Source organism: Aptenodytes forsteri, unplaced genomic scaffold, assembly GCF_000699145.1.
Source record: "Aptenodytes forsteri isolate BGI_AS27 unplaced genomic scaffold, ASM69914v1 Scaffold483, whole genome shotgun sequence".
NCBI lineage: Eukaryota > Metazoa > Chordata > Aves > Sphenisciformes > Spheniscidae > Aptenodytes > Aptenodytes forsteri.
The window spans coordinates 445,109-457,539 of record NW_008795316.1 but is presented as its reverse complement, the minus strand read 5'-3'; the positions used below and the strand labels follow the sequence as shown (position 1 = coordinate 457,539).

The 12,431-nt window shown below is 61.4% G+C and overlaps 1 protein-coding gene across 1 annotated transcript; it reads right to left on the bottom strand.

Moving 5' to 3' along the window:
* Positions 1 to 2,328: 2,328 nt before the first annotated feature.
* Positions 2,329 to 11,918, bottom strand: ZNF335 (zinc finger protein 335). The gene is given in 30 exon segments (XM_019472149.1): positions 2,329 to 3,148; positions 3,746 to 3,827; positions 4,022 to 4,087; positions 4,264 to 4,347; positions 4,533 to 4,634; positions 4,727 to 4,809; positions 4,812 to 4,847; positions 5,372 to 5,511; positions 5,874 to 6,016; positions 6,106 to 6,174; positions 6,176 to 6,495; position 6,529; positions 6,567 to 6,705; positions 6,818 to 7,101; positions 7,250 to 7,344; positions 7,430 to 7,538; positions 7,617 to 7,846; positions 7,977 to 8,137; positions 8,256 to 8,332; positions 8,420 to 8,536; positions 8,744 to 8,762; positions 8,970 to 9,082; positions 9,166 to 9,343; positions 9,465 to 9,708; positions 9,826 to 9,896; positions 10,122 to 10,209; positions 10,291 to 10,425; positions 10,570 to 10,899; positions 11,146 to 11,223; positions 11,664 to 11,918. Coding segments are annotated over 30 exon segments (3,867 nt in total). The 5' UTR covers positions 11,818 to 11,918; the 3' UTR covers positions 2,329 to 3,029.
* Between the last annotated feature and the right edge of the window lie 513 nt (positions 11,919 to 12,431).

The window sequence follows — 12,431 nt, the reverse complement described above, 5'->3', positions numbered from 1 at the left end:
CCGATACCGCCCCCTCCCCGGCTATTGTTGGGCAGGGACTGGCAGGGAGCAGCCTCGCCTGATCGCCACCAGCCAGGACGTGTCCAGGACCCACACCAGGACCCCGGCCCTGCCCAGCCCCCCAACCCTGCACAGCCCCAGCACAGCCCACGCAGCCCCCAGGGATGGGGTGCAGCGGCACGGGGGGCTGGTACACGGGGCCCACGTGAGTCCCATAGCAACCCATGGCCACAGGGATGCAGTACCCACAGGGACACACATGGGACACACCACACGCGGGGCTCTACTGCAGTGCCAAGAGCCATCAGTCCCCGTCCTTGACCCCAGCCCTGACCTGGCCCCGGGGCAGGGGTCGGCAGAGCCCCCCATGTTACGGCAGGCCGGGTCGGAGGGCCAGGGGCTGGCAGGAGAACTTGTGCATGGCCCAGTAGGACGCAAGTGGCGTGAGGTGCTGCCCCGGAGCCCGCTCCTCCTCTGGCTTGGCCAGGTCCTCGCCCAAGCCCCAGTGCTGCCATGCCTGCAGCTGGATTCCTGGCTGCAAAGGACGAAGGGGAAGGGGCTCTGCACCCCCAGGGACGGCCGGGGACCCTTTGCCTGGGTGGGGACCCGGCCCCACAGGCACCGGGGCATTCCTGCCTGCTGGCGGAGCAGGGGCAGCGGGCAGGCAGGGCAGCAGTGGGCAGCTGTGCAAGGGGCCCTGAGAGCCTCTGATGCCCCAAGCCGCCCGGCTCCTGCCGCTGCGCCTCTGCTCAGACTGGGATTATCCCACAGGTTGTATCCGTCATTAAATACCGACTAATAACGCTCTCAGGATATTAAATATGTAACAAACCCGCTTAGCGCTGACCAGGGACGGGAAGGGGAAGGTCACTGGTGCTAATGAGCCTTGCTGCATCCCCAGGCTCCGCACAGGATCCTGGTGACAGCAGAAGGTCCTAGGGCCGAGGTGCCAGTGCTGAGGGGCCCTGAGCTCCCGCGGCCCCACTGTGCCCCATGGCCAGAGCCCCAGCAGCACCCGGAGCTCCCCACGTGCAGCAGCCGGGAGCCCCGGTCCCATCCGTCCCAGCACCGTCCCCACCCTGGGCTGGTCCTGTGCTCTCGGCAGCCCCAGGCGTGGAAGCCGCAGGGCAGCCAGGAGCCTGTGCTGCCAGCCGGGAGGGGACGGCCAGGCTGGACAGCTGGGACCAGCCCTGGCCATGGCCCCACAGTGGCCCCGTAACCTTGTCCCCACAGGACTCCTCCAGCCCTAATCAGCGCCACGGGCAGCGCTGCGGATCCACTTTATTAGATAATGGGGCTGTAATCTAGGAAAGCGCCTGTGGATTGCTGCGGCGTGCCTTAACCCTGTGCAGCACAGCTGGAGAGGGAGGGCCACGGCCAGCCACCAACATGGCGGATGGATACAGCTGGACGGTGACTGAGCCACGGCCGGACAGGCACAGCCACACACCGGCACAGCCACACACCGGCACAGCTGGGCAGACAGGGCTGAGCCAGCGGGGGGGACACAGCCACGTCCGGGACAGAGCGACAACCGACTGTGGCCAAGGCTGCTCGCCCAGGGGAGGTGCAGGGCCCCCCCCACCCGCTTCCCCAGCTGGGCAGGAAGGTCAGGGGGTCCAGCCCGCGCCGGCCCAGGTGTCCAGTGTGCAGGCAGGCTGTTGCCTGCAGCCCTGAGGCAGGGGATGAGCGGTGGGCTCCCTGGGGACAGCAGGCAGCCCCAGCAGCCAGGGAGGGAGCGTACTGCTGTCATTTTGGGCAGAACACAGGCTCTACGTTCGCAGCACAAGCCCCAGTGCCACCCCCTTCCCCTGCACCAGCTGGACTGGGAGCCCGGCTGCGAGCCCGGTGATCACACCGCACCAGTCCTGCAGCTGCAGGGCTCCGGCCTCACGGAAGCTCTTGCCGAAGTTGGGTGGTTCCAGGCCTTTTTCCCCTCCACAGATAATCAGTTTAATGCAAAAGCATAGAACTAAAACTCTGAGATTAGCTGTTATAATCACATGTAAATACTTCCAGACAATCCGCTCAGGGAGGGGCGGCATGTGTAGTTTGGGACAGTTACATGGGATTTAGGCTGTTTACCACTCGATTAATTTCATGACTCCAGCCCCAGACCCACCGTCATACCAGATGCCCGGCTCACTTCCCAGAAGTCAAGGTCACTCGGGCCGGAGGAAGCTCACAGCACAGGGCAGCCGCATCTGCCAGCAGCGACCTGCCCAGCCCCAGTGCCAGGCTCTGGGACCCCTGCGCCCCAGCGGGACACGCTGGATGCTGGGCAGGCGCTGGTGCAGGACCACGGACCCTCCAGGCAGGTGCACACGCAGGTTTCAGTCCCTTTTTATTCATAAGCATAGTCAAAGCTTGAGAATGTCAGAATTGAACCCCTCCCGCAACCACCTACGAACCAACTCCAGAGTCCATCCCTCTTCAGAAGAAAAATAGAACATCTTCCACCCCTGCTTCTTCCTACTCTGGGTTCCTCCAGTCCAAAGCCCTACTGCTGCCTGCCTGCAGGCCGGAGAAGCCAAGGGAGGGACGGCTGCCCTCACGCCGGGACCGCACGCCCCACAACTGCGGAGCGGGGAGTGCATGGCTGCGGCTGCACACACACCTCTCACACTGTACCGCGTGGCGGTGCTCAGCCCCATGGCTCTCTCCCAGGATCCTCGTGTACCAGGCAGACACCGATCCAAGTTTGGCCCACACAGACATGATTCAGGAAAAGGGATTTCAGACCATCAAGTGCAACAGGCAAAGAGACCGGCCACACGAGAGCGCTGCCACCGCTCAGCCTGCCTCGGCTGCAGAGCAGTCGCTGCTGGAGACAGCTGCCCATGCCGGGGAAGATGCGCAGGACCCTTGGTGCACGGCCGAGCAGCAGCATGCCCCTGCCACGGCGCGCTCAGGCACGTCCCTCGTAGCCCCGAAGCAATAAGGCAACTGCTGGCTGAGGAGGCTCCTGCCTGGTGCAGCTGTCCTGCTCAGCACGGGTGTCCCAGCACCAGCCGGGCCCGGCCCCGGTGCTAGTCTGCCAGCGTGATGACGTCGTAGTGGATCCCCTGCTGCAGCTGCTGGATCTGCTCGGCCGTTGCCTCGGCGGTGAACACGCCCTGTGCCTGGGCCATCGCAGCATCAGCCACTGCTGCAGAGGAGAGGGAGGTCAGCGCCTCCTCGCATCCGAGGGCGGGGGAAAGCAGGTGGCTGCCCAGGGCCCCCTCCACGTTTGCCACCTGCCTCCAGGGGAACGGGCAGGCGTACGATGTGAGCGCAAGGGCCACCACGCTCACGCGGGGCTCCAGCGGGGAGCCTGGCTCCGGTTAACTCTGCAAACACACATCAGGGTGTCTCCACCCTGTGGAAGCTGCTGCACCTCCCAGCACGGCAACTCATCTCCAGGGGAAGAGAGCTGGTACCGTTCCAGAACTGACACGCTAGGAGCAGCAAAGATATCCCCTCAGACACCAAGGCTGGCTGCTTCCCAGATCTACAGGGACACAGGCAGCAAGGTGGCAATCTAGCCTCGCCTACCCTGGCCCTTCCGCCAACGGCTGCTGCACTGCTGCCCTGCCACCCCTGCCAGCTACAGCAAATGAGCAGCCTCCGCAGGCAGAGCTGGGCCGAGACCACGGCATCTCTGGCTGCTAACAGGCATCGCGAACTGCCCGGCAGGACTGGCAACCTGAGACCCAGGGGGAGACGGGACTGCCAGAGCTACGCCAGAGCTCGGCCCTGGTCCTACCTGAGACCGCTGAGTGTGCAGCTGCTTCCAGCTGCGCCTGGGTGACAAGCTGCTGCTCAGGCGAGACAGGCATGTACTGGATCTGCAGGGAGGAGAGAACAGGAGAGTCTGGGAGGGGCAGGGTCCCCCCTGGAGTGCTGCTCTGGCCACAGCTGCTGCAGTGAGTCACCAACTCACATGCACCTTCTATTTCACACCCCTCCCTCTCCAGCTGTGTGCTCAGAGCCCATCTCATGGCAGCCCTGTCAGCTTCAGCCACCATGCCCAGCCCCTTACCTGCGGCTCCTGGAGGAACTGGCTGCCCTGCTCGTACTGGATGTGGGTGATCTGACCATCCTGTACCTGGGGACAAGAGCCGCAGTGAGGCTGCGTTAGGGCTAGTGGGCATCCCAGCCCCTGAACAAAACTGTGACTTGAATGGAACAAGCCACAGGGAGCAGGAGGAGGCTGAGCCCCGCACACAGCACCCTCACGAGCCCCATCCACCACGCAAAGGGAGCAGACAGCCTGAAGCTTACCTGGATGTGATGTCCCTCCGGGACAACAACATACTCATGGGGAAGCAAGTGCTGTACACCATCCTGGGCAATGATGTACTGAACCTGCAAACACAGAGATTCAGACCCAAAAAAGAGGTCACCACTGCCCACCTCCCACACCGCAACAGGGCTGGTTCTTGTCTGTCTTCTGTGCCTGTTTCCACCCCACCTTGCCCCACTGCCCCCAGCTCTCCCCACTCCAGCTGCGCAGAATCTTTTGGTTCCTGGGATGTGGCCCCCCCTGTCACCTGGTTGTCAGAGGTCACTAAGTGCTGTACTGTCTGTCCGTCGGCAGTTGTGATCTCCTGGATGTACGTAGCCTCCTCCTGCAGGTCAGCAAGAGCCCAGCGCTGTCAGTGGGGGTGGACCTGACCACAAGCCCTCCGAGGAGGGAACCCGCACAGCTTGCGGGGAGCAGCTGCACAGGGCGGGAGGATGAGACCGACAGGCCCGACTCACCTGGCTCGTGACACTCTGCTCCTGAGCAACGATGATGTGTTCCTGCCCCAGGGCCTGCTGCAGCCGCTCGGGAGCCAGCACTGCCTGGCCGGACTGCAGAGCCGCTGGAATGCAGAGAAAGCCGGTGCGGACACTGCTGGGGCTGCCGACCGGCCCTGCTCCCAGGCAGCCCCTGCCAGGTGCCTGCCCCAACGAGGAGCACAGGACAGTCTCTTAGCTCTGCTCACAGAAGGTCAGAAGCTAAACCAAACTCTCCCAACATGAAAGAAGCTAGAGGTCACTGTGGGCAAAACACAACCTCCACATAAGACCGCAAACTCTGCTTCCCATTTCAGCCATAAGCTGCTCACAGCACCACTGCTCCCGCAACGCACTGATCTACTGGGACCTGCTTGGAGGAAACACGGGACCCCTAGCTCTGCACAGAACCGCAACAGTCAGTGCCTCACCAGGCACCCTCGTCTCTGCACCGAGTCCTGCCGCCGCTGGCAATCCCAACCTTCAGCAGGAATCTCCTGGCCCCGACCCTTCTCAGCCCTGCTTGGCCCACAGGCTGGGTGAATCCCCACATGGGGCTCTGGCCACAGGAAACCCGCAGGTCGCCCCTGGTCACAGGGACACATCTTACTCTGCAGCGTGGCCAGCGTGTCCTCGTCGCTGTTCAGTATGATGGTCTGCTGGGCAGCAGCTGCAGGCACCCCTGGCCTCTTCCCCTCTGAGCTGTGCAAACGCTGCATGTGGAACTTGAGGTGCCCATTACGGTTGAACCTACGGGAGGAACAGAGTGAGGTGGAGTTTGCCATGGGCAGCACAGGGCCTCCGTGCTCTCTGCAGGGACCCAGGCCACGGGCACCACGAGCACGTCCTATGACATGGCCTGTCTCAGCTCCCAAAACATTTCCATCACTGCCCAAGTACTGAACCTCCCCACGCAGAAGTTCCTTGGAGACGAAGCTGGGTCCACCTGCAGCAGGAACTGTTCTCAAGGGCAGAGTCCCCTCTAACAGGGGACTGCTCCCCAGGGTAGGGTCGGGGCAGCCAGCTCTTTGCCAACATCCTATCCCCTCTTGAGCCTTGGAGAGCTCTACAGGATCTCTCGAAGCGGCAACAATCTAGCAGGCTTCACTCACCTCTGCCCACAGATCTGGCAGGCAAAGGGCTTCTCGTTGGTGTGTGTCAGCATGTGCCTGCGCAGGTCCTTCTTGTTCTTGGAGGCGAAGCTGCAGTGGGTGCACTTGTGTGGCCGAAGGCTGGCATGCTGGACCATGTGGCTCTGGGGGCAGAAGGACAAGCACAGGGTCAGAAAGCCCTCGTTTCCACAAAGCTCTTGTTCCCAGGGCTGCTCTGTGCCACGGAACCTACCCGAACCTCTGGCCAGAGGGCTGCAGTGAATGGACAGTCGGGACACTTGAAGGTGCTGGGCCCAATGTGGGCTCTCTTGTGACTCTCCATTTCTGCTCTCCCTGTGAACATGGCTGTGCAAATCTTGCATGAAAACTTTTTGGCTGTGGAAATCTTGCATGAGAGCTTCTTGGCTGTGGAAACCTTGCATGAGAGCTTCTTGGCCATGCCTTGGAGCGCAGGCCACTTGACCTTTGGGGATGAGATTTCTTGCCCCTCGGAGGCTGGGGATAAAGACGAGTCCTTCTGGAGCTGCCTGGTGACACACTGCACCAGGGGCCACTTGACGCTGGTGGGCTGTGCCTCCTGGCCCTCCGCAGGCGAGGGAAAGGCAGCATCCCCGCTGAGGGGCTGAGAGAGAAACACCCAGTCACACCTGCTCACGCTGCTGCCCAAGATGGGGAGAAAGCTCAGCTCCTTACCTCAATGTGATGGAATTGGCTCCCCGGTATGCCGGATGACATGATATAGTGATTGTTATGGTCCTTCAGGGCCTCCTCTGTCATCACAGCTTCACTCACCACAACCGCATGGGAGGTCTCTGCAGGGCTCTCCTCCTCACTGCTGGAGAGGACAGGGTCAGGGAGGATCTGCCTCGTCCTCCTCACCACTAAAGCCTCCTCACTTCAGGTCAGAATTGCCTCTGTCTCCCCACTCCTCCCATACAGCTGACCTGTACAGCGTGCCCGGAGCCTGAATCTCCTCACTGATGGGTGTGATGATGCTGTATTCTGTCGTCCCGCCAAAGGGGATAGTGATCTGCTGCAGCTCTGAACCCCCCAGCGTCGCCTCCTCATAAGCCTCTTGCACCAACGTCTCCCCAGGCTCTGCCATGTGCAGCGTTACCAACTTCTGCTGCTGCTGCTCCTCAGAGTCCATCTCTGCCCCCTCCTCCTGTGCCTGCGGCTCACAGGGGGCCTGTGCCTCTCCTGAATCACCCGGCTTCACCACTGCCACCTGCGGGGGGGACAGCAGCTCAGCCAGAGGAAGGCAAGGCTCTGCAAGACACCCCCTGAAGCGGAACAGGGCTGGGCACTGTGGAGAGACTGTGGAGGGCCGGGAAGCCTCCCCCTGCCACACCCCGGCAGGCACAGCCCCCCCTCACCTGCAGCGAACCCGTGGCCAGCTCTCGCTGAGTGCTCATGTTCAGCAGAAGATCCAGGGCGGTCTGTGTGGCCAGTTCTGCTGATCCAGCCACATCTGTCAGGGTCAGAAGGAGAGAATCAGGCACGTGTTCGCCCACCTCCTCCCGAATCCTCGCCCCCTTCCCTGAGAGCTCACTTGCCTTGTTCGTAAATGATGGTGGCCCCTCCCAGGGAATCCTGCGAGAGGATGGGGGGCTCTGCTCCTGGGACGGCCTGGACCGCATGGTAGGTGACAGGGCCAAGAGGCGCCTGCGTGAGAGAGAGCTGACAGCGTGGCCGGGACCGGTGAGCACCAGGAGGAGCTGGGGCGTGGGCAACGGCACTCACCGGTGGACTGGCCTCTGGCTCAGCTGAGGCTTGCACCTGGCTGTGCTGCTGCTTCAGCTCCTCGATCTGCTGCAGGGTGAAGAAGGGGCGGCGGCGGCAGGGCGGCTCCTCGGGGTGCCTCTGTGCCCACTCCTCGAAGGAGTCAGCGTGGCGGCAGTGCACATGGAGGCGCAGGTTCTTCTTGTGCTTGGTGGTGAAGTGACAGAACTCGCAAGCGAACGGCTTCCCTCCTGCGGGACACAGGAGTCAAGCAGGGGGTCCCCGAGGGACGGCAGGGAGAGCAGACAAGCTCTGACCGCCTCCTGGAGAAGCGGGGGTGTAGGACGTTGGGGCATGGGGCAGGCAGACAGCTCCTCTCACCCGTGTGCTTGACAGCCATGTGGGAGACCAGGAAGTCCTCCCGGAAGGTGGAGTACTTGCAGAAGCTGCACTTGTAGGGCTTGTCATTCATGTGCGACAGCTGGTGGTTCAGCAGGACCTTTTTGTCCTCGCAGACGTAGTCACAGAACTCACACTTGAACCTGCCAGGACAACGCCGCCCGTCACACGGGCAGCAGGGACCTTCTGTCTTCCCCTCTGAGGGGGAGCCGGGACACGGGCTCTACCAGGGCACACCGCAGGCTGTTGCCAGGCTCCTACCTGCGGTTGGCAATAGCCTGGATGTGCGTCAGCAGGTGCATCTTGAAGGTGTAGCGCTTCTTAAAGGACTTCCCACACTGCAGCGAAACAAAGCAAAGCAGCATTCACCTCCCATCCAGCCTCACTCGCTGCCAGCCCTTCCCCAGCCTGTGTCCCCCCCTCACCTTGTCACACATGTGTGGTTTCTCCGTGCTGTGTGTCTTCATGTGCTGCGTAAGCCTCTTCTGCATGGGGTAGATACGGTTGCATACAGGGCACGGGAAGGAGTTCAGCTTTGGGGGCTGGAGGGAGAGCACGAAGATGAGCTCACCTGGGAGGGGCTCACCAGTTTCCTTACCCTCTCCCCACTGCAGGACCTGGGCTGCCTTTCCTCAGGTGATTCAGAAACACTGCCTTCAACGAGGCACCAAGAATTTGTGGGAGACCCAGACATGCCTCTTCCCATATAACAGTGCCGAGAGACAAGCCAACAGGCTACTCAAACTCACCGGATCAGCTCTCTTTTTCCTGAAAAAGAAAGAAGAAAACCCCCTTGGTGTCAGCTACATCCCAAGTCCGAGCTCCCTTGTACCCAGACACCAAAACTACCCGTTTTGGAAAGGGCCAGACGTCAGGGGAAGGGGCAGCCGTGGCTGCCCTCCCAGGGCAGGAGGAACAGTGTTAGTGCCGTTCAGCCAGGCTGCAAGACAGTCTCTAGGACTGCACTTCCCTTACCTGTCCCGGCTGTGCACTGTGGAGTGCCGGATGACGTCCTTCTTGTACACGCTGGTGTAATTGCACTCCTCGCACTTGTAGGGCTTGCTGCCCACGTGGTTGAACATGTGTTCCTGCGAGAAGCAGAGTGGGGGCTGTGAGACCTGGGGCTACCAGCCACCCTCGTGTGTACAGGAGCAGGACAGACGGTGCTCACCTTGAGGGAGGACCAGCGCCGGGAGCGGTAGCTGCACTGAAGACACTTGAAGAGCTGCGGGTCATTGGCCTCGTGCGAGTTGACGTGGAAACGCAGATCATCGTGCGTGAGGAAACGTGAGCCGCAGATACGACACAGGTAGGGCCTCATCAGGGGCTTGGGTGACTTGTAGTAGTACCTGCGGAAACAGGACCGGGGCTCAGAGCTGTGGTGGCAAACAGGGGCTGGACCGGCCCTGGGCACAGGCCAGAGGGCCCAGCACCGGCTCGGCACACACCCCTCACCTGCGCCCCATGTACTTGCGGTATTTCTTGCCCAGGAAGCGGCGGGAGGGCCGCCCTCGCCTCCTGGGGATGACGTCTGCCTCCTCGGGGCCGGTGTTGGAGGAAGGGTCCTTGTTCTCAGAGTCAGACTGGCTGATGCTGGGCTCCGCCAGGCTCTCGCTGGTCCCGTTCTCCAGGCCAGAGGAACTGGCTGCTTCTGAGTTCTGCAGCTCACGGCTCAGTGTGCTTTGGGACGTCACCAAGGGCTCCACCTCCCCTCCTGCTCGACAGAACACAGCACAGCTCTGTCACACACCCTCCCTGCGGGCTCCCGGGAGCTCGCGTACTGCTTCCTGCTCCAGCCCAGCATGGGGCTGCTGCCTCCCACTTCCCTCACCTTCAGGCACGTCCTGGGGCATGTCCTCCAGACGAGGAAACTTGCGGGGTCTCCCCGGGCGTCGACGCGGCCTCTCCTCGCTGGATGGACGTCACCAAGGGCTCCACCTCCCCTCCTGCTCGACAGAACACAGCACAGCTCTGTCACACACCCTCCCTGCGGGCTCCCGGGAGCTCGCGTACTGCTTCCTGCTCCAGCCCAGCATGGGGCTGCTGCCTCCCACTTCCCTCACCTTCAGGCACGTCCTGAGCGTGTCCTGAGGAAACTTGCGGGGTCTCCCCGGGCGTCGACGCGGCCTCTCCTCGCTGGATGTGGGGACAGTGCGGCTGTACTTGGGCTGTCGCCCACGGGGCTCATCCTCAGCTGGGTTATAGTCACTGTCCTCTGGAAGTAAGTGGCCCAAAACGTCAGACAGAGACTGGGAAAAGACTAAGCTACATAAGATGTGGGGAGGATGAGTCCTACCTTCAGGGTCATCAATAGCACCAGCATCCATGATATCGTCATCTTCTTCTTCTTCTGGGACCTCCTCCTCTGCAGTCTTTGGAGCAGATCCCCCCTTTCGTGGACGTCCTTTCTTCAAAGCCAGAGCTGAACCCACTGCCACAGAGAACAGAACAAAAACTTTACCAGACTGTATGACAGAACACGTCCTTACACTCATACTCCTCCCCTTGTTTCTTCCCCGGAGAGAGCAGAGCCCATCCGCAGTAAGATAAATTTTCCTCAGCCCTTAGCACACACCTGGCTGGAAGTGCCGCTCTTTCATGTGGTTAATTAGCGTTTTCTTGGAGACACTCTTGTACTGACACATCTTGCACTTGAACTGCTGCACCACCACCACCTCCATCATCTCTTCCAGGGTCTCCATGTCTGGCTGGTCCAGCTCCTCCCCACCATCTGCCTCTCGGGCCTGATCTGGCCGTGTGGGCAGCTCCAGCACTTCCAACTGCTCAGAAGGGTCTGAAGGGCCAGGCTGGTCAAGGCATGTGGAGGTAGGTCCATCAGCAACAGCTTCTATTGCCAAGCTATTGGCCAGAGCAGAGGTGGCCATCTGGGACACCATGGGGGCACCTGAAACACCAAAACCAGCTCAGCCAAGGAGCAGTCCCTCACCTGCATCCAGGCTGCACCCACACCTGGGGCACAGGGCTGAACACGAGCTCAGTAACAAGCTCCCAACAGTCAGCACATCCACAGGGACTCCGGTACAGGCACTGCGGCCGATGTAGCTGGGATACCTGCTCCAGGCCCCACTCTTGTGGAACAGGCTCAGAGGCAGAGACAGCCACCACTGGACGCCCCAGGGCACACCCTTACCGTCATCGGGGCCCTGCAGAATGAGGTACTGCGTAGTCTCTGCCCCACCATCCTCCGCACTGGTCACGGCGATGCAGCCTGGGAGGAAGAGGAGAGCAGAGTGGTTACTGCCAGACACGGGGCCTGTAGAGTCACCTGGGCTCACTGGGGCTCTCCCATGTTCAGACACAAGCGGGAAGGGGCGAGGAAGGTCTGGCTCCAGGGACAGAGCCTGCCCTGGGCTGCTGGCACCGCGGCTGAAGGAGCAGCCAGACAGAGGGACGTCTGTCCGGCAGCCACAGCAGCCACAAGCTCCTCATCAAACCGCCCAGCTACTGCAGCAAGGCAAGAAAAGAAACGCCCACTGATCGAGATGCATACGTATGCACGTACACATTTCCCCCTCACCTCCCAGTGTCTGGCACAGCAGCAGCTCCCTTCCCCAACCCCAGCACCCTGAGCCATTTGCACGTGGGGCACTCCAGAGGGAGAGCGGGCAGGTCTGCTGCGTGCGCGAGCAGCTGGGAGCACACACTCACTCTGGATGATGTCAGGCCCAATCGTGGACTCGATGATTTTGTCGATAGCAGAGCCTAGGTCCGAGGAAGTGGATGCGGTGGAGTCTGACACGATCGTGGCTCCATCAGTGATGACGCTGGAGTGGACCAGGACTTGTGGGGACTCTGACACCATGATGGACTGGCTCACAGTAGAGACACTGGAGACCAAGGTGGACTGGGCAATGGAGGATGAATCTGGCAGGTAAATCCGGGGAATGGCATCTGTGCTGGAGCTGCTCTCCGACACCTCTTCCTGGCAGAAAAAAAAGAGGCCAAAAGAGCTCAGCTGAGAGACCTTTGCCAGGCCAGGCCCTTGGGGGAGCCAGCATATGCAAACGACACCGGCGTATCACTGCAGAACTGCCAGGAAAGGCATCAGAGCAATTCCTTCGGTATTGCCAAGGACCCTGGATCTCCAGGGCTGCTCTTGCTACCAGGGAGAGCTCTCCTTCTCAGAACAGCAAGCAGACACCCGACCGGTAGCGTAACAGCACCTGCCAAGGCTGCTGAGCTACAGAGCTGGCTCCTGAAGTTCAGTTTGCCAGAAACGTCTAGAGAAATTCTCAGGAACCAGAACCACAGCTGCCCTCCCTTCCCCAAGCAGACTGCCGCTCCACCTTCCCCGTTAGCTCCTACCAAGGAGACCCCGCTGCTGTCGGAGCTCTGGCCCACACCGGAGTCATCTGTTCGGGAGAGGGGGCCGGGGGCCGAGGCGGCGTCGCTGCTGTCTGCCGATACGGCCTCCGA